This window comes from Pristis pectinata, chromosome 20 (genome assembly GCF_009764475.1).
Source record: "Pristis pectinata isolate sPriPec2 chromosome 20, sPriPec2.1.pri, whole genome shotgun sequence".
NCBI lineage: Eukaryota > Metazoa > Chordata > Chondrichthyes > Rhinopristiformes > Pristidae > Pristis > Pristis pectinata.
Window position 1 is genome coordinate 22,240,394 of NC_067424.1, and position 26,095 is coordinate 22,266,488.

At 38.0% G+C, this 26,095-nt stretch overlaps 1 protein-coding gene across 1 annotated transcript in view; it reads right to left on the reverse strand.

The window, feature by feature from the left end:
* Nucleotides 1–26,095, reverse strand: part of LOC127580661 (diphosphoinositol polyphosphate phosphohydrolase 1) — a 76,947-nt gene that overhangs the window by 16,202 nt on the left and 34,650 nt on the right. The window contains exon 2 of the mRNA XM_052034337.1: nucleotides 16,754–16,864. Within this exon, the coding sequence (XP_051890297.1) occupies nucleotides 16,754–16,864 (111 nt within the window). The remainder of the gene's footprint in view (nucleotides 1–16,753; nucleotides 16,865–26,095) is intronic.

Consider the following 26,095-nt stretch of genomic DNA (forward strand, 5'->3'; position numbering starts at 1 on the left):
TTTATGTCCTCTAGTTTAATTCACATCTGATTAGTGGAAAAGTTTCCTCCTTCTACCCCTCATAATTTTACATACCTCAGTCAAGTCCCCACTTCACCTCCTCCACTCCAGGGAAAACAAACCTAGCCTTTCCTCATAACTGAAACGCTCCATCCCAGGCAAAATCCCAATGAATCTCCTCTGCACCTTCTCCTGCACTACACATCTTTCTGATAGTATCTGATACCGTACTCCAGCTGAGGTCTGACCAAAGGTTCATAAAGTTGGAGCATAAGCTCCCGACTCTTGTATTCAATGCCCCGTCTAATAAAGAACAGCATCCCATATGCTTTCTTAACCACAATCAACCTGCACTGCTACCTTCAAGGATCTTTGGACTTGCACACCAAGGTTCTTCTGTTCCTCAATCCTCCCTAGGACCTTACCATTCATGGTTTACGTCCCAGTCTCATTAGTACTCAAAGTGCATCAGCTCACATTTATCAGGATTAATCTCCATCAACCACTTCTTAGCCCATTTCACCAACACACCCATATCAGCCTGTAACCTAAGACAACCCTCCACATTGTCAACAACTCCACCAAGCTGTTAACTGTAAACTTACTCATCGTGCCGCTTGCATCCACATCCAAATTATTCAGGTGATTATGCTTCCAACATCCTAATCATCCACGTATGTTCCTTTACTGTAGCTGCAAGTACATGCTCCCAGTCTACCTTTGCCAGGTCCTGTTTTATTTTAATAAAATTGGCTTCCCCCCGATTTAAGGCCTTTATTCCTGGTCTATCTTTATCTTTTGCCATAATCACTTTGAAAGTGATTAAAATTTAAAGCCTTTTACTTTCTGGCCTTCTGTCTGTTGGAATGCTTTAATATAATTGGCTGATCAGTCAGCTTGATGGCATCCATAGTTGCAAGTCACCAGAGATCCCTTAAAATTGGCAATGGATTGCTATCAATGTCCGGAAAACAAAAATCCACACCACTGAGTCAGGATGGGCAGTGTTCTTGGATGGCGGCAATTTTTTATGGAATGACAATCATACAAGAGTAATGAAATGGCCCAATCCACCATCCTTCCCTGTGTTTATGTGGTTTTATTCGTGGGATGTGGACTTTACTGGCAACATCATTTATTGTCCATCACTAACTGCCTCTGAACTATGAAGGCAATTAAGAGTCAACATGTTGGCAAATTTGGAGTCACGTATAGGCCAAATGGGATAAGGAAGAATTCTTTCTCCGAAAGATATTACTGAATCCAGCAGTTTCATGATCACCATTACTGGGACTAATGTATTCAGCAATTCCAGATTTATTCAATTACTTGAACTTAAATTCCGCAACTGCTGCCATGGCATTCAAACTCCTGCCTCTGGATTGACTAAAGACGCTGGCTGCCATTCCAATAACATAACTACTACCATCCCCATAATCCCTGCAATATTTTCTCATTTCCAAAACATTATTTATAATTCAGAGGTTACATGAATACAGAAAAGTTAAAATTTAACAAATTTATCAAGGTTAAGTCTCCTAACATAATTTTGCATGTTCATGAGTTATTTTGACAGTGTCTAAGTTGCAGGCATTTCATACTTGTATCTTGGGAAATACATGCAATTGGTTTCAAGTAATGAACACAATTAATCATTTTAATGTGGGATAACCATGTTAGAGCCAAAATCTATTTCCACAAAATTCAAAATGAACCTCCAGCATTCCAGACAGCATGCAAGATAATGATGGAACTGCACAGAGAATTATTTGTTTTATCTAAAGGAGTTCATACCATTGCAAAGAAAAAGCACAAGAATTGCTGAATAAAGAATTACAAGCTTTGACTGCAGGAAACTATTAGCTTAAATTGTAAAAATCAACAGCACAAAAGAAAACCACTGAGATCATAAAACCTGTGCCAGCTCTTTCAGAGTCATTTAGTCCCACTTCCATGGCCTTTGATTGATTTACAAATCTCAGTTATATCTCCATTCCCTTTTAAAAGGAACATTTAAATCTGCTTACAATGTCTTTTTTGACAGTGCATTCCAGTTCATAACACTTTCCAAAAAAAAATCACCTTCCACTAGCTTCATTCATTTTACAGATTAAATTGACAATGCTGTTGAATGCATCTAGCTTATGCTATAGGATTTCACTGAACCAAAGCAACAGTCACAGGTGCACAAATGTAGCTGGTTCAAAGGCACAATTTGTAGCTTTGTTTTCTGAAGTTTCATTATATCAGTGAGTAGGAATGCCATGTAGATCAGGGATAAGAAATCCTTAAGTGGCTCTGGCTCCCAATTACCAGAAAAGATTCATGTTCCAAGAACAGTTTACAATTAAACCAGCGCGCTCACTTCCTTCCTAAGAGAGCCAAAAAATATCTTTAACGTCACTGTATCAGCCAATATTTCTGTCTCCCTCAGACGGATTTGCCTTTAGGGACTATCAACTTAAGACCAATGTGTAATAGAAATGCAACTGAAAATGCAATAAAGTTAGTTACAGTAAAACTCTGATGATCCGTGATTGATGATTCAGAAATCCTAGTGGTTTGGCCTCTGGCTCACCAGGTGATGTTTGCTGTGCTTTTTCCCCACTTCCAAATGCCCCTGTCCCCATACTCCCTTCCCAGTCACAATGGCCCCCATTTCTGCTCTCCCTTTAAACTTCACTGGTGAACTGGAAAATTTATTATATGCAACATCAAAAAAGTCAATTAAAAGGATGTTGTGATATTAATAGAAATAACATCTAATAGTCCAGAAAACTGGCTAGTACAGCATCAAAGTCCCGATTGGAGTTTTATTGGATATAGCTATTTGGCAGTTAACATACTTTTTAAAAAATGCTTTGGTTCTTTTGTACATGAGCTTTGAGATTTTAGTTAAATTAAAGCAAAGCACTCCGAGTAAGTCAGGCACAAAGAGCAGATTCATTATAATTTCAATGTTAGAAAAGCTAAATGCCCAAGACTATTATTGGGATGGTAATGATGGTTATGAAGTATTTTGGGATAGAATTATGCTGTGTAAAGAGTGACGACTGTAGCCCTATGATTCTTCAGAATTATTGGCAAGAATTTTCTGTTGTCTGAAAGGTTCCACTATGAATGGGATTAAACTAGTTCCCTGTGGTCACCATGGATGTAACAATGGTGTGCTGCAAGAAAATGGAAAAATCTCCAACTGTGCAGTTCAGAACTTTTTTTTTGAGGACAGAATTAGTATGGTGTTGAAGCAAGCAAATTAAATGGACCCTGCCTCCTTATCTGTACAAACAAATTCTCTTGGAAAGTTTAATTTTAATTTCATTTCTGAATGGCAACAACATCCCTATCTTGATAATCAGTTTGACTCCTCCTAAAAAATAGCAATGTCATCAGTTCGAACTTCTCTCCCTCTTCAACATCACCCCAAACCACTGTTGCCACATTTGGCCAAGATGATCTCCCAAACACATTCAGTTTATCACCAACATATCACCCACCTTTAGCCTGTAGCTCATTTGCTGAAACATTTATTAATGGCTTTATTGCTTCTTGACTTCTAATGCTCTTGCCCTCTGACCATTCATGCTCCACAAGTCTGAACTTGCCCAAAACTCTATTGCCCTAATCCAATTTACACCAAATTCTTTTCACCCATCGTCCAGACTTTCAATCTTTCTGGTATTGGTATTGGCTTATTATCGTCACTTGTACCAAGGTACAGTGAAAAACTTGTCTTACAAACCGACCATACAGGTCAATTCATTACACAGTGCAGTTACATTGAGTTAGTACTGAGTGCATTGATGTAGTACAGGTAAAAAACAATAACAGTACAGAGTAAAGTGTCACAGCTACAGAGAAAGGGCAATGCAATAAGGTGCAAGGTCACAACAAGGTAGATTGTGAGGTCAGAGTCCATCTCATTGTATAAGGGAACCGTTCAATAGTCTTATCGCAGTGGGGTAGAAGCTGTCCTTAAGTCTGGTAGTATGTGCCCTCAGGCTCCTGTATCTTCTACCTGATGGAAGAGGAGAGAAGAGAGAATGTCCTGGGTGGGTGGGCTCTTTGATTATGCTGGCTGCTACACCAAGACAATGAGAGGTAAAGACAGAGTCCAAGGAGGGGAGGCTGGTGTCCGTGATGCGCTGGGCTGTGTCCACAACTCTCCGCAGCTTCTTGCGGTCTTGGGCAGAGCAGTTACCGTACCAAGCTGTGATACATCCAGATAGGATGCTTTCTATGGTGCATCAGTAAAAGTTGGTGAGAGTCAAAGGGGACAAATCAAATTTCTTTAGCCTCCTGAGGAAATAGAGGTGCTAGTGAGCTTTCTAGGCCGTGGCATCTACGTGATTTGACCAGGACAGGCTGTTGGTGAGGTTCACTCCCAGGAACTTGAAGCTCTCAACCCTCTCGACTTCAGCACCACTGATGTAGACAGGTGCATGTATACCGCCCCCTTTCCTGAAGTCAATGACCAGCTCTTTAGTTTTGTTGACATTGAGGGAAAGGTTGTTGTCATGACACCATGTCACTAAGCTCTCTATCTCCTTCCTGTACTCTGACTCATCGCTGTTTGAGATATGGCCTACAACGGTGGTATCATTTGCAAACTTGTAGATGGAGTTAGAGCAGAATCTGGCCACACAATCATGAGTGTATAGGGAGTAGAGAAGATGGCTGAGGACGCAGCCTTGTGGAGCACCAGTGTTGAAAATAATCGTGCCGGAGGTATTGCTGCCTATTCCTCACTGATTGCAGACCACTGATTTCTAATCCATACACTCCTCCAATTTTGGCTTGTGCGTGTCGTGATTTTAAGTGCTCCATCAAGCCCCAAGCTCTGGAAATCCCTCCCTAAATTTCTCTACCAATCTCTTCTTTGTAAAAATCCTAATATCTCACATGACCTGGTGTCAAGTTTTGTTTGGTACTGCCTCTTGAAGAGATTTAGATTTTACCATGTTGAAAATACTAAATAAATGCAAGTTCATTGAGAAAAACACCTATTTTTCCCTTTCAACTAAATTGCTATTTTTCAAATAAACAATCCACACATGTCGGAGAGAATATTTGATGAAAACTACTCTATAGTTATCAAAAGCTGAGCTATGTTGTACAAATAACGTCAAGACCATCAAAGTTGTGCAGCCACATTTATAATATGAAAACAATAGTTCAATTCACACAGCTCTTGCTTATTTCTCAAGTGAGACAGAATTACGAAAAATAGGCCCTCGTCTCTCATAATGGGCATAATCACACAAATGCAATTTATATGTGTCAACCAATATAATATAGTAATGCTGCACAACTGAATAAATCTAATTGCAGACCCTGAGGCTGGAACTGAAAAGAAACCAGAGATCTGCAGAGACAATGACATGAAAATGATTTGACAAGTCACACAAGTTGCTGAACTGCTTCACAAGCCTACTGTAGATGCTTTTGATCCAGAAATCAGGAGAATAAGGGACTGTGTTCATTATAAAGTCAAAAATATTTGCAATCTACAAAAACATACTGTAGATCAAACCCTTGAGGTCCAAAACCGGTAAATAAACACATCTATTTATTAAAAAATGAGTGAAGCACTTGAGAGGTTGTTACAGACAAATGAAGTTGAAGCTAAATGGATATAGCTGATGGTTATCCCTACTTGACTGAAATAAACAACTCCCTATTTTAAATATGAATGTTTAGCAAAGTAAGATTAACCAGACGAATCACATGCAAGCTAATTTTACTATCGAATTTTACAATTTCTTTGTTCCACATTAATTTTTAATCCATCTTTTGTTCAGTAAATTTTGTGATGCACGATTATTTTTCTCCCAGGTTTGGGTGGATGGAACTTAAGCAGTGATTCTCCCATTTATTTGGAAGAGCCATAATAACTCAGTAAAACAGCACGAGAGAGAAAATTTGCCTTCACTATCTAGGCTGAACTATTTTACCACTTTCGGCATTACTTCATTTGTGCTAAGGACCTCAGTTTTGAAACATTTTGACAATTAACCTGTCAAGAATTTGGAAATATTTTGTAAATTACGCAACTTAAATCCAGAACATGCTACGAAGCACAGTTTTGACACTGTAAAAATAAATTCTCAATTGTCTACCACATTGAAAGTAACAGAGTGCACAAATAGAAGCCAGATGATATTGAGAAGGAGAGTCATATGATACCATTTTCTTTAAGTTCTCTAGAAAAAAAGTCCCTTCTAGTAGTTCTTGCTGCCTTAAGGAACACTAAACTAGCATTAATACAAAGCATTTATCCCAATTTTTTGACCCTTGCAATGCAAGGTTATTCTTATCTGGGTAGATAAGGCTGAAAACAACTGATTATGCCAAATCTGCATTTCATTTCTAAACAATTTTTAGCAGGAAATGGGGGCAGGTATTTCCCCCTTGCAGAAATTATAGAATGATATCAGCTAGAATTTATAACACTTAACATGGCCATATAAATTTACATGTCAGGTTAGAATTAGATGCTGGCCTATCCAATTCATCCTTTGGCAAAATTGCAAGTTTCTCAATGGGGAACATTTATCAATTTTAGGGATCTTCTTTACAACATAACAAGAACAGGAGTAGGCTTTATGGCCCTTCAAGTTTACTCCACCATTCACCTTAGCTGATTCAATCACAGCCCTACTTGACTGTTGTTCATAACCTTCAATCTCCAAAATCTGCCTATTTTGGCCTTCAACAATTCACTGATTCAGCCTCCAGAAATCCCTGGGAAAAAGAACTCCAAAGGTTCATGACTCAGTAGAAATTTCCCCTCGCCTCAATCTTAAATGGCTAACACCTTATTCTAAATCTATATCCTGTTGTTCTGGATTCCACAATGAGGGGAAATACCTTTACACCCTTCTTGTAACAACCCATTTGTGTTGTCACTGTCATTGACTACACTCAGTCCCTTCAGTATAGATTATAAATTGTTGAGGCCCAACACTGATCACGAGTTGCAGCTTGCCAATCTAGAAATCCCATTTTCCCAATTCTATTTACTCTGGGCAATCCTCCATCCATACTAATACACAATTTCCAATGTCACAAGTTCTCATCTTATGTCACCTTTTCTGTTGCATCCTATTGCATGCCTTCTGTGAATATAAAGTACCTCCATCCATTGGTTCCCCATTATTCATCTTGCTTGTTACATGCTCAAACAAATCCAGCAAATTCATCACATAATTTCCTTTTCAATAAAGCTACAACCAGCTGCTACTACTACCTTAGTAATGGGTTCCAGCATTTTTCCAGTTATCAAGTTAACTGGCTTATTATTTCCTGCTTCTATTTTACTCTTTCATGAAGGAATATTACATTTATTTTTTCTAATCCACTGGGACTTCTCTGTAATCTTGGAACAATACGACCAATGCATCATTTTTTTTTCTGCAGCCATTTCCGTTAATACCCCAGGATGCAGACCATCAGGTCCAGAGGACTTGTCAGTCTTTAATCCCATTAGTTTACTAAATGGCCTTCTCTTAGTGATAATGATCCCCTCTCTCTTGCCTTTGGATATTCTACTGTTAATAGGAATGCTTTAAGTATCTTCTATTGAGAGGATTAAACATATTTTGATTGAAGTCTCACTTAATGACATAACAAGATTCAACTCTCACAGATAATTGCTGGTACCACCAAAAGAATATGCCAGAGGCTTGGAATAACCAGTCTTAAATCCATTTTGACTTGAGTTGAAATAGAATTGGGGATATAAACAATGAGTTGAGATAGAAGGGAACCTGTATCAGTGCAGCATTTTGATTTCTAGAAAACATTCAGTAAGGTATTACATAAAAGGCTAGTGCATAAGATAAGAGCTCAGAATATTGGGTTGGTGGGTTAAAATGGATTTAAGACTGGTTATCACAGAAGTGAGTCACAAAAATAAGGGTATTTTGCCGACTGTCGGATCTGGTTATTTTCAAATCCACAGGTTCTTCCATGAGTCCAGGAATGAGTTGAAAACAACTTGGTGCTTCACAAAGTTTAAAACGAAGAAGCAGTCACAGAGCACATGGCACTAGAGCTGAGACAAAAGTAACTAAAGATGAGCTAGGGCCGGGGGGCGGTGGGGTGGTGGTGGTGGGGGAAAGAGAGCAAAAGAGTGATGAACAAAAAAAATGACACCTTTTATGCCAGAGTTAAGAGGTACTCCTTAGCTAACAATAGTCCAATCAGGAAACCTATTAGATACCTGTGGCAAAACCAACCAATGAGAAAACACATTCATTTGATGGATGAACCAATAAGCTAGGAAGCGGCCATTCCTTGTGCAGCCACTTAAGGCTATTAAATACTATACATGTTTTTAAAAAAACTATTTAAAACAGTTGAATCCAACAAGACCAAAGAGTCCTTGGCCCTCAATTATTTCCTTTCTATATTAATGATAGAGGAGGGGGCAGAGTGCAAGGTATCCAAGTTTAATGACATCACAAAAATAAGTGGGAGGACATGCTGTGATGAGGTTGTTTGGACTCTGCAACAGGGTATAGACAGCTTGAGTGAGTAGCCAAAACTGGGTAAACAAGTTAAATGAAAGCAAGTGTGGGTAAAGCATTTTGGTAGGAGAAATCAAAAGGCAAGACTATTATCTAAGTAGAGAGTAATTACATATGAATGCAGAGGGATCTATATATCCTTAGATATAAAAGTTTCCATGCAACTACAGGAAGTAAGGCAAATAGCATAATGGCATTTATTGCTATGATGTTGGAGCCTTGTTAAAAATAAGTATTGTTACAGTCCACAGAATGTTGGTGCAGCCACACCAAGAATAGCATGTGAAGTTTCGTCTCCTTATTTAAAATATACACTGGCATTGGAGGCAGTCCAGAAGACATTAACTAGGCTAATTCCTGAGATGCGAGGTTTGTACTACTAGGAACAGCAAAGAAAAGTTAGAACTATATCGTTTGGAATTTAGGAGAATGAGGGGTGATTTTGTTGAAACAAATAAGGCATGACAAGGTAGCTGTTAAGATATTTCCACTTGTATGAGAGACTTGAATAAGGGAACAAAGTTACAAGGAAGTAGTAATTTCAAACTGAGGCATATAGGAATTTCTTCTTTCAGAGGGTGGTGAATTTCAGGAATTCTCCACCTCAGATGGTTATGGAGATTATACCACTGGAGGTATTTAAAGAGGAGGTAGATACATTTTTGAAATATCAATGTATTGAGGGCTATTGGGAACTGGCACAACAAGTTATTTGAGGGCTGGGGTAGATCAGCCATGATCATGTAGAGTAACAAAGCAGATTGAGGGACCTACTCCTGCTCTCAGTTCCATATTCGTATTCTTGCATGCATTCACATTTGTCACAGTGCTTGTCTGAGTAACCCTCTTGCCTCCAAGTCAGAAGATTCAAGTGAATTGAAGTCCCACGACAGAAATCTGAGTACATTCCTGTTGGACATGCCATCTTCCTCAAGAAACATTAAACCAAGGTGTCATCTAAACATTTGGGAGCCATCCCTGGTTTTCCTGGTCAACACATATGCTTCAGTTAATATCACTAAAACAAATCATTACGCACTATTGTCTGTGGGAGCTTACCATGTGCAAATTAGATGTCAGACTTGCTATGTTTTAACAGTCCCTACACTGAAGGTACTTGATTAACCAAAAAGTGCTTTGGGGTATTGAGTTCATGAAAGGCATGTGTATTTTTACATTTTTCTTCTATTCCATGCCCATTGGGAAACGGTGAATAAGAATGAACAAGTTTTCAACCAATGGTACATGTATCTCCAAACGGGAAGGGATGTGGCAGATATAATCCTGCCAATGGGCTTAAAAAGGTGCTCGCATCTGCTGCTGGTATGACATCTATCTTTAACAAGTCTAATCTGCTGGCTTTGCAGCAACCAATTAATCAAGTCTCCAGAAATATGTATTTTCAAAGTTTAATCTCGTTTTGTCTGTGCATGTGCAATCTTTTTTTTCATCTTTCTATGCTTGCAACTGCACATTTTACACATAATTACAATATTGCTGAATCAGTAATCTACAGAGCTCTAATTTTATCAGCCTTTTGTACTTAAGCAAAAGCTAGAGTCCTACCTCTGTATAATTAAAAGTACTGCTTGACTTTGTGAAAATCTAACAATTAGAACACAGGACAGACATACTTAACAACTCCTTTGCAGATTATACCTGTAAACTTTATAACAAAGCACATTACTCTATTGGCTTTATATTTTAAGATTATGTGCAGAAAATCTCATTGATCATAAAGACAAATTATCGATGATAACAAAATTAAATTAATATTGGAAAATAACTGACCTGCATTCTGCTGGGGAGATTTGAATCTACCAGTGCTTACCTATTTAATCTGAAGTTTGGAACTTCAATGTCCTCAACTTACTGCAGGATCATGTGCATCTATATTTCATAACTTTTCATGAGAACATAAGTGATAGGAGCAGCAGTAAGCCATCTGGCTTTTCGAGCCTGCTCTAGCATTCACCAAGATCATGATTGATCTTCTACATCAGCTCCATATTCCTGCATTATCCGCAGAAAACTATTGATCTCTTTTGAATGAAATCAATAATTGAGCCAGGTATTCACTACTCGAGAGGAAAAGCTTATCCTCATTCAGCCTATCCCTTATCCTGAGATTGGGTACCCAGGTTCTTGATTCCTCAATTAGATTGTTGCATTCACCAAATCGAGCCCTGTAAGAATTTTGTAGGTTTGAATCAGACTCTCTCATCCTTCTAACCTACTCAATCTGTCTATTGCCACACATCTGCCATTTCAGGAACCAGTCCAGTGCATCTTTGTTATACTCCCTTCCTGGCTAATATATCCTTAAAGGAGACCAAAACTGTACAAAATACTATTGGTGCCAGGAATGGTAGTGGAGGCAAACACAATAGAACCACTTAAGAGGCTCTTAGATAGGCATATGAATATGCAGAGAATGGAGGGATATAGACTTGCTGTAGGCAGAAGGAAGTAGTTTAGTTAGGCGTTTAATGACTAGTTTAATTAGTTCGGCACAACATCATGGGCCAAAGGGCCTGTTCCTGTGCTGTACTGTTCTACGTTGCTATCTCACCAAGGACCTGAACAATTCCAGTAAGACATCTGCTCCTGTATCTAATCCTCTTGTAATAAAGACCAACATACCATTTCCCTTCCTAATCTGTTGCTGAACCTACACCCAGGTTCCTTTGGGCATCAACACTACTCACTCACCACTTAAAAAAAAGTTTTTGTTCTGTGCATTGAAATGGATAACCTCACATTTTTCCACATTATATGTCATCTGTCATGATCTCTTCCACTCACTTAGCTTTTCTATATCTCCTTGATTCTTTCTGTAACTAACTCCCTATTGACAATCCCATGCAGTTAGGTATCATCAGCAAACTTGCCAATAAAACATGAAACCCATCAGCCTAATCATTGATATAAATTGTGAACAGTTGTGGTCCAAGCAGTGATCAACTGTTGTCACCCCAGTAGTCTTAGCCTGTCAACTAAAGGCCCATTTATTCCTACTCTTTGCCTTTTGCCTATAAACTTATTGTCAATCCATAGTATAACGTCCTCAGTTCTATTGCTCCAAATCTGAATAACTTTCTGTGTAGAACCTTAGTAAAAGCTTACTGAAATTCTTACATCACTACTTCCACCAGCTCCTCTTCTTTTCTATCATTTAAACAACTGCAAGCATGATCTCTCTACCTTAAGTTGTTATTTTCTAGCTCCTACTATGTCATTATAGATTCCCTACTTGGAATATTGTGTGCAGTTCTGGTCACCCCATTATAGGAAGGATGTGGAGACTTTGGAAAGTGTGTGGAAGCAGTTTAAGCAGGATAGTGCCTGGATAAGACTGTAGAAGCTGCAAGGAAAGGTTGGACAAACTTGGGTTGTTCTCCCTAGAATGTTGGAAGCTGAGGGGAGACGTGATACAGGTTTTTAAAATTATGAGAGGTAAAGATAGAGTGGACAGTCGAATCTTTTCCCCAGGGTAGAAATGTTGAACACCAGAGGACATGCTTTTCAGGTTAGAGGGGGGAGTTTCAAGGCAACGCAAGATGCAAGTTTTTTTTAAAAAAACGCTGACAGCGGTAGGTGCCTGGAATGGATTACCAAGGGTAGTACTGGAAGCAGGCAGTTTAGAGGAGTTTAAAAGGTTTTTAGATAAAAAAAAATGAATATGAAGGGAATGAAGGGATATGGATGATACACAGGAGAAGGACAATTAGTACAAATTGGCACCAAGATTGGCACATTGTGGGCCAAATGGCCTGTCCAGTGCTATACTGTTCTATGTTCTCTTTCCTTCCATTCTTAAATAGTGACATCAGACTTGCTGCCCTCCATTCTGAAGTATTATTCCAAAATTCAATGAATTTTGAAAAGAAAATCAATGATCAAACTAACTCTACACTGACCTTTGGTGCTGTACGTGTGAAGTTTGCACTTTCTCCCTGTGACTATATGGGTTTCTTCCAGGTGCTCTGGTCTCCTGCCATATCTCAAAAACGTGCAGTTTGTTAGATTAATTGGCCACTACAAATTGCCCCAAGTGAGTGGTAGAATCTGGGGGAATTGATGAGAATGTGGGGAGTGTAAAAATGGGATTAATGTAGGAATGGTGGAAATGTGTCGGATTCCGTGGGCTAAAGGGCCTGTTTCTGTACTATATCTTTCTGACTCCATGACTTTCCACTGCTGAGCTATCAGAACCAGAGTCAGGTTAAACCTTCATAGAATCTGAGATGATTTCTTATTTAGTGTTTCCAAATTTCAGAGCCATCCAGAACTATCTTAAAACCCTTGACAACTAGAACAGTCCTCAAAGCTAGAATCAGAGCATTGCAAGCTATCGGAGGCTTTTAGAGAAATTTCAAGGTAGAACTTCTTCAGTTTGCTACTGCCACTACTCAAGTCTCTCTGTACATGGTGCTTTGAGCCATCAAAATGGTCATTTTGCTTCCAGGCAAAGCAATATCTGGCCCAAAATTGGTTGTGCTGGTGAAAGGGTTACATAACTGTGGTTGGAGGGGGGGGGCATGAAGTGGAAACATGAGTGCAAAGTTTAATGATTCAGAATATCCACGGCTGCGAACAACATTCTTTTACTGCAATGAACCATGCACCAACAACCAAGCTGTAGATAAACCACACTGGCCAAAACCAGTTTCTATTCTGGAGTTACTTGGCTGCATAGTTAATCTATTGAATCTATTACTGTTGTTTTCTTTCTGCTGGCAACCATAACCACAATACATTAGGAAGTATTTCACATAAAGGTGGCCAAATATTTTTTTTCCCAAATGCCAAGAAAGTGAAAATCAACATACTTCTGTTCCTTTGTCTCTATGGTTCAATATTTTTTTATTTACTTGCTCATTATCCTCTTGCCCAAATTAGCTCTTTGGATACCTTTGATATTGAAAGACACCATGGGCTATAAATTCTATAGTACTAGGGAAGGTCTGTTAACTGTCAATAAGCAATGAGCCAATTTGGAGTCTTCTGGAGAGTTCCATTGCTGTAAAATTTTATTACATAAAAAAAGGCAACAGGAAATCATTCAGCTCCTCATATCTGCTCCATCAAATCTGATCATCTATTTCAGCACCACTTTCTTGCAGTAACCCTATATCCTTCGATTTCCCTAATAACTAAAAATCTATTGATCTTGTTCTTGATTATACCCAGTTACTGAACCTCTTGGGTTCACTACTTGTATGTGAAAAAATTTTTCTTCATTCTTGTCCTGACTGGCCCACTCATTTTTAAGACAATGACCACAGCCCTTGAAATCTTTGCCAGGAGAAATATCTACTCTGTATATACTCTCAAGCCCCTTAAAAATGTTTCAATGGGATCACATCCAAATTCTAATAAAATAAGAAATCTAAATGAGATCACTTCTAAACTCTAGAGAATAGTTGAGAGTTTTGCTCACTCTCTCCAGATACATCAAACCCACAATCCCAGAAATTAATCTAATGACTTTTGCTGCACTCTCTCTTTTGCAAGTACCTATTCCCTTAGCCATGGAGACTTAGCCTGTGTACAATATTCTACATGCAGTCTCACTCGGCCTCTATATGAAAACCATCAGTGTTCCCCATTGCTTGCTAGACCCGTATGCTGAATTTCAATGATTTGTGTACAAGTACACCAAGGTCCCACTGAACACTTAGAACTTTCAATCTCTCACTGTTGAAAAAATGCTCAGCTCTTCTATCTTTTCTACAAGTGGATGACCTCTTATTCTTTAGATAATATTCTACCTGCCACATCTTTGCCCATTCACCTACACGTCTATAATCCAGTCAAGTCCTTCTGCACCCTCCCTACTGCCCGCATAAGCAAACTTGCACCCTTCATCCAAATAGTATAAACATCTGCTGCCCCAGTGCTGATTCCTACTACCCCAGTCCAACCATAGCCTCGCAACCCAAAAACAATCCACTGTTTTCTAATCTCTATTTTCTATCCATTAGCCAAACCATGCCAGTATATCACTCGATGCTATAATTTTGTTTAATAACCAAGGTGAATGTGCCACACAAAAGGGTACATTCTTAGCATTCCAATGCCTCTCCTCCACTTGCTAGGTCACTAAATGAATGGAGGAAAGCAAAGTTGGTGGGTCACGGAGAGGGTGACGGTGGATGTGTTGTTGAGTGGGGGAAGAGACCTAGAGGGAAAATAACTGGGAGAGCCCAAAGGAGGTAATGCACCTAGTTGTATCAGATTCCAAGCACTGCACTCCAAGTCCCCCTTAAGTTATGCCAAAACATGTTGTGAAGATCAGCTTTTATATGAGCAGTCTGCACAGCCTGTAGGTTGATCATGCACCAAAGTCATTATTGCCAGTGGTTTCCAAATGTGCACTGCACACCATGGATGCCACTGAGTCTTCTCAGGTATTACAGAACAGTATTTCATATGTATGGACAATTGAAGTTTCATAGCTAAAAGTGTAAGAGGCAAGAAATGGAAAACATTATAGCATTAGTCTCTGGCTTTGTGTCGCTAGATAGTTCCGTACCAATAAAATGATTTTTTATTAAATCCTACCAAGCATCTAGTCAAGATATTTTTAGGCTTACCAATGTCCAATATTTGACAGCTAAAATTACATTTACAGATATTAGGCCTTAAAGAAACAACAATCACACAAACAAAAGTGAAATACTACAGATGCTGGAAATCTGAAATACATATTGCTAGAAGTACTCAGCAGGTCAGGAAGCATTTGTGGAGACAGAAACAGAGCTAACATTTTGGGTTGTTAACCTTTCATCATAATAAAGAAGCACATTTGGTAAAGTTTCTGTTAATTAATGCTAGAAAGGGCATAATCTATGCTGGTAAATTACCTATTGACTATGGCACCAATAAGATTTCTTTGCTATAAATTTAAAGACATTAGGAAATGAGTTACTAAGGTCGAGACAAATTACATTATATAAAGCTGTGAACATTGTGATTCATAATTTAAAAGCTTTAAAATGCAAGAATTCCACAAAATTACATATTGCACAAAGCTAAATACTTGCTGAACTGTGTAACAGTATGACTTAGTACCCTGCCAAGAACAGTTCTAGCTTTGCTCAACAGACTCACACCCCTATGCAGACTTCTGCACAATCCAAGCTGAGCTCTTCAACAAGCTTAAGAAAATTCAACTACACGTCTGAAACATAGTCAGGGTGGTTAACTGTTTCAAGCAACAATAACCAAAAAGTGGTGCATGAACTTCATGTTTTTTTTTACATAAATGAGTCTGTTGCACATTTATCATTAACTAACAATAACTCTTTCCAAAAGTGGAAACATTAATGTCAAGGTAACCAAACAGCCCAACCTGGACTGCACCAAAAGAACTCTTTGGTGTGCAGGCCATCTACCTAGAGCGCAACTAGTTTTAAACTCACTTCCAGAAGACCAAATCACCAGGCCAATTTAATCAAAAATCTTGCTGCAATTACTCACTGTTCTCAATATTAGGGAATGAAAACAGCAGAAGAATCAAACGTTTGCCTGATATCAACACTGGGTTTGTGCTATAATGAGCTCCGTTAATTTATCACTACCTCATTAGGTGGATGCAGTCCATAGTACATTTCAGCAGTGAAAATTCTGAACTGGCAAATTAACCCACAGGCACAATGCAAGACTTTATTACCTTGTTCAGCCATGTCTATCAACCTACAATTTGCACACTGATGCTGTCACAATTTGCACTTCTGTTTCGGATGCTGATTACACCATGAAAATAATAAAACTTAAACCTTTATATACCAAAACAATTACAGAACATTTGAAGCTCAAAACAACTGGAAATATGTGAAGTACTGCATTTATAAATGAAGGGAATATTACAAATGATGAAACTTCAATATAAAATCATTCTAGAGAATGTTTATTCTCAATTCTCCAGGTACTTCAGATTACATTAGAGGTAAACTGGGAGATACAGCTGCAAGGATTAAAGTGTCAATTAAATATTGTGCAAGTGAAAGCCAAAAGGAATAAGAATGGAATTTTCTACATTTCATCCAAAATTACACTTAGCGATTTCAATTTTAGTGATTTCAATTTTAGCGACAGACTGAAGAAACTGGCAGGCACAGTTTAATCATCCAACAAAAATTTGATGAATAATCCATTTAAAAAAAAGTTCAAAATATAGCTAGAGAACACAGATCAAATGAGTGTTCTGTACATACTTCTTCACAGACTTCTCGGACAGCTGCCACACTTGGTTCCTCGTCAGGTTCCATGCCACCGCCTGGCACAATCCATTTGTCTGGGTGACGACTGCTGCTGACCAACAGAACCTAGGATAAAAGAGTATTTAACTTAGGAAAAAGGGCACTGTTTTCTTCCATCATCTTCAATTGCATTTGAAATGCATTAGATATGTCCTGTGCAAGGAACCAATATTTCAAAATATTTAGCACACTTTGAAATAAAGGCTTCAAAGGAAAACAAAAACCCCCAAAGATCTCAAATACCTTTTTTCTAATTTTATCGAAGAACTTCATGAATTATCTAACCACTAATCTTGACACTTATATTTTTAGATCCTCGATAGAACCCTGCAAAAATATTAAATTTAGTTAAACAATTGAATCCATTTTCCTTAATGGCTAGATATAATTTCAACAGCAGGGTTCTTTTTCACCTATGCCATGTAATTTAGTTATTGTCCATATCAATAATGCAATATGTATTATCTATAAGCAAAGTCAGGTGCATGTGTGAATTGTAAATGTGAATAATGATTACTGCAGTATCAACAATAGAACCCACTTAACCTGCTGTACCTGATAGAGCTAGATCAAGTTTGAATGTCTGCTTGATTTCAACTTTTTATTTTTTGTGAAGTAGCAATCACAATATTTAAATATGACTGTTGAAAACAAGAACTCTAATCAATTTTTAGTATGAAAACAAAATCTAATCCCCACTTCATAATTTCATACAAATCTTAAAAATGTCCCTTCATTACAATTTAACCTGTTGCTATTTTAACCTTCGACACAATAATACTGATTAAAAAAAGGTTTGTTCATTAAAATGACCATAGATATGGAGGAAATTCACTTCAATTTCTACAGATTTCTACCTCAGTGCTTCTGGGCAAAGATTCTACATCCTCTCAGCTAGCAAGTTCTCCTCCAAATCACACACCTCCCTGACTTGGAAATATACAACTGCTCCTTCGTAGTCACTGGGTCAAAATCCCAGAACACCATCTAACAACATTGTGAAATTGCCTTCACTAAAAGTAGACACTTGGAGTTCTATTTATGATTCTCAATTTACCAGCAGTTTTGATTTTTTGAACCATGATCAAATTCATGACACATACAGGCAATTGATTTATTAAAATACAATCACCACAATCTCAGAACTCCCATCTGTCATTAGGATCAAGCTGGGGAGATAGTCAACAGAAAATGAGACATTAACTGTTCATTAAACTATCTTGCTATTTCTACAGGTTACATTATTAAAAATGGAAAGGACCTGCACCACACAAACATGGCTGTAAGGAGGCAGAGACTGTGTTGAGTGATTCAGTTCCCAAAACCTTTTCACCATTTACAAGGCACAAGAAAATTAATAAAAAATATTTGTCCTTTAGAATTCTTCAATAACCATAATGGTTGAGGCGTCAACATTAAAAGAAAATGAAGCATCATATCAGTTAATATCTGGGTTTAATCAGACCTGCCATTTAAACACTACACCTTTTGTACTATGTATTTAAATAGTAAGTCATATTTTGAGATACGACTTTTGCCAAGTTGGGGTGGGGGTATACCTCAGAAAATAACTTTTGGGTATTGTCCTTATTCTCAAGACATTATACCATGTTTGCTTTGATAATGCAGCGTTATCATCCTTAACATAATTTTGACAGCAATTTTGGATCAATGCAACCTCTGATTTAATTGCAAGAGAGGCCCGCATGCAGGATGTGCTTCTGCTCATTATCTTGTCAGATGATGAAGACAGTTGAAGAAAGTTACTTTCTAATAGTTTATAACAAATGCATCCACATCTGACTTAGAATCACTATTTTAAAAGGATCCACTCCATGTTAGAATTTTCCTCAATTGTAGTTAAGGATCTCAAGTGAACTATATTCAACAGCGTATTAGCATTTAAATATCCAATGCTATTCCATTTGCAACTTAATATATTTTACACTTCTCAGATAAGCAGACAAACAAAAGCATGAGAAAACACAGTAGGAGAACTTGAAATTCATATCATACCAACCTTTCAAACTGTCTCGATATCAAGAATATTGTACTTCAGATTACATATCCAATGAGATCTAAAATATAGCAGGGCTGAACAGTGCCACCCATTGCAGATCATGTGCAAATATATGCTTTAATTGAAAGGGAAGAAATAGCACACAGGAAATCTTATTGAGATACACTATTGTCTATCTCGATTAACTACAGATCTGTTGCTTTTATGTTTCAGTATTGTAGGTCACCAATTTGTTTGAAATAATGTATAAACCCATCAGCAGTGAGTGCATTACAATGGTTAGGCATTCAGTATAGGGCACTGCATGACACTCAGGAATAAACATCAGATTCAATCATTTACACTAACCTGCCCGATTTTATCCAGTGCATTGTTTGGATAATCTAACTGTCTTCAGCCACAAAAGGAAGCACGAGATCAGATTACTGGCACTAATAGAGGATCCCAAATTGAAAAGCATCATGCATGAAGAGGTGGATCAGCTGCAAACCCACTGGAGGTTGATGATAATCATTGTCCAGAATCATGCTGGACGAGTGGACACAAGGGCAGAATATTAAATCCAGCAGAAATGAAATTGTACCCCATTAGGAATCAGCAAAAGGAGAACAGATATTAAAATTGTTCAAAAGGGAACTTGTAGTAGTACAAAGTACATTGGGAGATGCTGGCAATAACTAAACTCATTGAGAAAACTTATAAAATTACTTATGTACCTTTAGTTAAACTATTAAGGTTTTTTTTATTTATATATACTTATGACTGAAAAAGAAAATTAAAGGATACAAATACTGGAAAGCTGAAATAAAAGCAAAGTGCTGCAAATACTCAGTAGGTCAGGCAATCTCATAGAGGTGAATGAAGTTAACATTTTAGGTCAATGACCATTGATCAGAACAGATTGCGTTCTGATGAAGGGTGATTGACCTGAAACATTGTTTCTTTCTCCACAAACTTCTGTGACCTGTTGAGTATTTTTAGCAACTTTCTCCACAAACTTCTGTGACCTGCTGAGTATTTTTAGCAACTTTCTGTTTTTATCTATTTACTATAGCCTTATAGGAAAGTTGATAGTCACATTCGTAACAGAGACATTTTCTTGAGGAAACATTACTTGCCATAGCACAATTACAAACTGCCAACCTGAGCAATAATATTGTTGAAACAAAACCTTTTCAACAATATACTATTTAAGTTTGAATAATCTACAATCATTAATCCTCATACTTGCTTTGGCTGATAAACTGCATAGCCTTGAACTTCTATTTCTCCCTTTCAAATCCATCTTCCCATTCCCTCAAAACACAAATTCACCTTTCAACTTTCATTTTTTGGCCCAGACTCTACCTGGCTATTGAAAGAGGTGATGATCAGAAATGCCAGCATTCAGCTATTGAAACTGCAGTGAGCCTTGAACTTCCATGCTTGCAGTTCAAATGTGAAAGCCCAAGACTTATCCTTGACAGCTAAGCCATCTGAACTTGTCAGCGTGCAAGAGCCCAGTCTTGCTGCAATTCTCCACTTGTAGGGCAGGGGTAGGAAGGTAAAGTGGAGCTACCTCTCAGATCCTGCACCAGTTCTCAATATCAGAGACATCCAAAAACTACTGCAATTAATTACAGATGCCAAAGCCATGCCTTGTTCACTGTTTTGTTGTTTGTCAAAATCTGCTATGGGGTTTTGGAGCCAGAGGCTCCTTCCTGTACAACCTGAGGCTCTGTGTAGTTATAGAGAAAAGTCTACACCAACCATAATGCCAAATTAAATTGATCCTATCTGCCCACACATGGTCCTCATCCCTCTATTGCCTGCCTGTTCACGTGTCTAAATGCTTCTTAAATGTTGCTATCCTATGTGCTTCTACAGCAGCATGTTCCAGGCACCTACCACTCTCTGTGCAGAAAAGCTTGCCGAGCAAATCTCCTTTGAACTTTCCCTTTCTGACCTGAAATCTGTGCCCTCAGGCATTTCCACCCTGGGAAAAAGACTCTTTGACTAACTACCCTATCTATGCCTCTCATAATTTTATACCCGTCTGTCAGGTTGCCCCCCCGCCCCACCCTTAATGCTCCAGAGAAAACAATCCAAGTTTGTCCAGCCTCTCCTTATAGCTAACACTTTCCAATCCAGGCAACATTCTGGTGAACTTTCCCAAAGCCTCCACACCCTTCCTCTAATGCGGCAACCAAAATTGCACATGATACTCCAAATGTGGCCTAAGCAAAGTTTTATACAGCTGCAACATGACATCCCAATTTCTATAGTCAATGACCCAACTGCTGAAGGCAAGCATGCCATATCCCTTCTTTACCACACTATCCACTTGTGTTGCCACTCTCAGGGACTATGCGTTTGCACCCCAAAATCCCTCTGTACATCAATACTCCTAAGCACCCTGCTACTTACTGTGTGTGTTCCGCTTGCAGTTGAGATCAAGCCACCTTGTACTGTCATGTAGAAAGCCTGTTACGTAGAGCCCGTGTCTGCCCAGGTAAGTGTTTGGTGGTGGGAGGGTTTGCATATGTGCCCATGATATCTGACCTAGTGTCTTGCTCAGATGGTTTACAAGATTATAATGTCACAATTTCACTTATAATGAAGGAATTTTCACTAAATCACTTGGAAATAATTTGAAGATCTTTAGGGGGTAGGACTATTGGGCTATCAGAAGTTAATCATGGTTGAGATTTTTTTCCATTTTAACCAGAGGGGAGATGTCTAGGTGGGCCTGTTTGAGGGTGAATGGAGCTCAGCAAGTGCAACCAGAAGCACCCCACTCAGAGTGAACTAACCAGCCCTGTGACACCAGTTTGACTCTCCAAAGAAGCCACAGAGGCCAACAACCAGCGTAAAGTAATTTCACTTTTTAAACTGTTTTGTTAAATGTTATTAAGGTTTTAATTAACATTTTTAGTAACTAGTTTAATAGTTTAATGTATTTTCAATAGTTTCAGATTCCTTCCATCCATGGCACTCAAAAATGTTCAATATTTTGAAAGCTGTTTGAGGCAAAGAGTGGTTTAGCCATTGGTCAAAATTTCTGTCATGGCAATTTTTGTGGGCCAAGCTTATTCTCTTCCTGTCACCCCAATGCCCGCCACACTGGGAACAAGCCATGGTGTGAAATCACCGAGGGAACCACGTAAGTACAGACTTGAATAGTAGGGGTTGGCAAGCAGTTTGTCATCTCAAAGAATCCAGGGTCTTTGTTTTTTTTTATTACTGCACTTGATTATCATATTAAAGTAGTTTTATGCTCATCTGTCTTTATATTACCATGCATATGCAATCTGTGATTTATTGATAGCTTCAGTTGGAGTCATCCAATCCATAATGAAGATGCAATGACCTTTTCTTTGATATAATACTATCTAAACAGATTCAATACTTCTATTTTCTAGCATCAGGGTGTGTTTGCAATGCTACCAAACAAAATTAGACTCTTTGACAGCAACTGGATTTACTAAATAAGGTATGGGTCTTCCCCGCATTAGGACTTAATGAACTGAGCAATGCTATGTTGGGTTCATCTTCAGTACTGCACTGGTTGGAGTGGTACATCAAAAGCATAACTTTGCTGCTTGCAATCAAGACTGACAATGCCAGTCTTATGCAGCCAAAATGTAAACCTACTGGATTTGCTAAAGCCAGCTGCTGGGAATATCAGATTTATGTTAACTGCATCTTTCACATGATTACATTTAGCAAGTCCAGCAGATTTATTTTGGGCTTGCTACTGACTGCGAGATCCGCACTTTGGGAACAAGAATTTCAAAAGCACTGCTACCAGTATTAAATCACAGTTGATTAATAAGACACCATACTTTGAACCTTCAACAGGCAAAAGATGAGGCACAAAATAAAAAACACTTGCCCATCAACTTGGCATTGAACATTGTTGGCAATGAAATAATGCACAACTTTATCATTCACTGTGTCTTGTGGGTCCAAAATACACAGACCTTGTAATTCCTTCACATAAGTTCAAAACACAAAGTGCTGTGCTGTTTAAAATCAGCTTAAATCCTAATGCATTGGCATTTCATGGCATTTCTGGGCATCTTATATTATATATTTGAGGCTTCTTATAACATTCCAATGCATTTCCTTGTAAATTTGAACACAATTATCCTGTAGCCTATTATGAATACTGATTGTCTGCATTCTCTTATTTTCTCTGTAGAAGGAATAAAATCGTTAAACGTCAAAATATGCCCCCAATTGTCGTGGGGCACACGGGTGTCAATTCTAATCCTGTGTATTATTTAACCACTTAATATTGGCGAACTGCAGGACCACAAGCTTTTCCAATATCAACTGGAGAACTCAAGGAGAGAAATTACAGGTCACTGCATTTTGTCAGCACCTGTATTAATTTCAAATCTAAATGTACAAATTGTTTTCAATATCTTCTAATTATCCATGTTTTTCTAGGTAATGTTAACTATTTTGCATGTTCCTCCACCCACCCCCATTTCTTTTTCTTGTAATTCATTTGAGGGCCAACTTCTTCATGAGCAGGGGGAGCATTTCTTATCCATTAGGGTTTTTGCTCAAGAAAATGGTAGTAAGCCACCTTGAACCATAATGGAGTGAAGACATGTAAACAATACTTTCATGTGTGAATTTGCAGGTCTTTTCCCCAGTATTGACAAAGGAATAGTACTATATTCCAAAGTATGGATCACATGCAACTTGGAGTAATCTGTAGATGTTCCCTCAAATCTGTTGTTTCATCCTTCCAGATGGGAGAAGAATTGGGAAGTGATGTTATCCAGAGAAGTGTAGAATATTACATCACACTACTGACAAGCATCCAGTGGAAACTGCGTAAGTTTTGAGGAGCTGGGCTATGATTCAGTCATCACAGAATACCTTAATTTTACAGTAAATTGTATTTACATGGCTGGACTTAACTTTCTGGTTAATCATGCCCCCAGGGTGTTGATAGTGCTTATTACCATTCTGCTGGATCGTGGTCAATCCAGGTCCTTCGCCTGCAGACATAACCACACTTTTCCAATAGCCACAATTTACATTTTGAAGCTCCATGACAGATCAGTATGGAGGTCTGGATTCTGCAGCCATTCTATGAGAAAGAATAGATTATGATAGCTACCAGGACTCAGGCAGTAGATTCCTATGACCAATGGCCTTTTGCCTTCCCACTGCTGTCAAAGGTCTTTTTACAGGCCCTTTCAACTGTTTTTAAATGTCTCTGTCAATCATTTAAACAGATTTAGAAGGAAAAATGAATTTACCTGAAGTAGTAGAAATAACAAAATCAAAACAAAAATAAAATCAAAACATTTCACTGCTCTTTAATTCAAATTCAACAAGCCAAGTTCAGGATGCACTTATTTCGTTACTGCACTCTGATTAGACCAAACTACTGAGCCTCTGGCGAAAAATCTGTATGCTCCAGCTTAATGAATGTCAACATTGACAACACCAGGCAGTCTGGCACAGCAGCATAAATCTTGGAAAACAAAACATTGCAGGGTTTTATCTATCCATATCCAATGCTCAAGTCAATACATATTAGTTTTCATTATCTGGTGGTTTGATACAATTGAGTGACTACCTAATCTGTTTTAGAAATCAGAAAAAGAGTCACAACACAATTGTGCATCTGGAGTCACATCCTCAGATCAGACCAAACAAGTACAAATGATCTTCCTGAAAGGACAGTGAACTGGGATTTTTATAGCAATCTAATAGTTTCATGCCCACCGCTACTACATTTTTTTCCAGATTTCTGAAATATAAAACTAAAGCAAATTTCCCTCACCCTATCCACTATCATGTGAAATCATATCCCCAGATGATTATTCTTTGGATTACTACCCTTGCAATAGATCTATGCTACCATATCCGCAAATACTTTTACAACATTTAACTGTCATTCAGCCATTACTTTTGCGCAGTGTTGTTTGTTTATCCTTCTGTTTTCATATTTCCATTGAAACATTAGTTTATCTTTCATTTTTCAGTGCTGAAGGACCAAGCCCAAAATATTAATAGTTTGCTTAGAGTTTTTCTGGTCTGTGAAGCTCAACAGTTATTGTTTATGCTTAGTATCTGACACAGCAATTAAACATAATGATCAGATTAAATAAATAGTTTTGAAAATGTTACTTCAAAAAGCAAAACATACTTTATATTTACATATTCATGCTACATATAAAAGTAACTTTTTTTTGAAAAACTGCACAGAGAAAATTAATATTGTATTGGTTGGGAACAAATACATGGAACTACCTAGAAAAATGTAGAAACCAGCTTCTGGAGCCATGAGGATCAAGTTACACTGGATTCATAGAGCATATTTCAAAAAGTTTACTTTCCAATGAGAACATCATATTCAAGAGGCATCTCACAATACTTGAGCTTTTCAAAAAATTCTAAGAACTTCAGGAAAGGAGATTTTGTATTCATTACTGAACATAGAAGATGGATTTTTCACGTCCTGCACAATGATCCCAGTTTATTTCTGAAAACAAATTCTGAAGCTTGTTTCATCCAATACCAGCTTGCAAAGAGCAAAATGTAACCTGATTAATAAATATATTTGAACATTCCCAATTCATTTTAGACCAGTGGAATTTGATGGTGTAAAATGTAATCTGATATGTCAGAGATTTTGTTTTAAAGAGGTGTTTAAAATATAGATACTGGGTTTATCTCTGGACAGCACAATCATTTTCTCCAACATTCAACTGAAACAGTTTACTGCAATTCGTTATTTATTACAGCTACTGTTCAAATCCTGTTCTCTTCTACTGAACCTTTAGGAATATTAAGTATAGCTCAACTCAAAAAAAAAACTCAGCACCAAGTTTAGGAAATGTTTGACCAAATTATTTAACAGAAACTACTAGTAGCTAATGCCATCAATAAATTATTATGTTTGAACCATGGTACAGATGAACACAACATTAGCTAATTAATGAGTAGGCGAGTACTGTGCTCCCAGACATCATCCAGCAAGTGAAAAAAGCAAAAAAAGAATTCACATATCCCTATCAATTTAAATAAAGTTTTTCACTTGGTTCAGAAACTTACTGCCCAAATTCCACTTTTATAGAGAATCAAAAGATTTGCATTGGATACACTTGAATACTATGCAGAAATGGCAAGCAACTCAACAGCAGTATGACTACAACAACCCAGTAGCACCAGCAGCTCTCCAGCAGTTTGTAGAACACTTCAAAGAGCAGCATACCAGCTGGAGATCACACATCATTTGACTCTCTTCAACCATCGCATATAACATT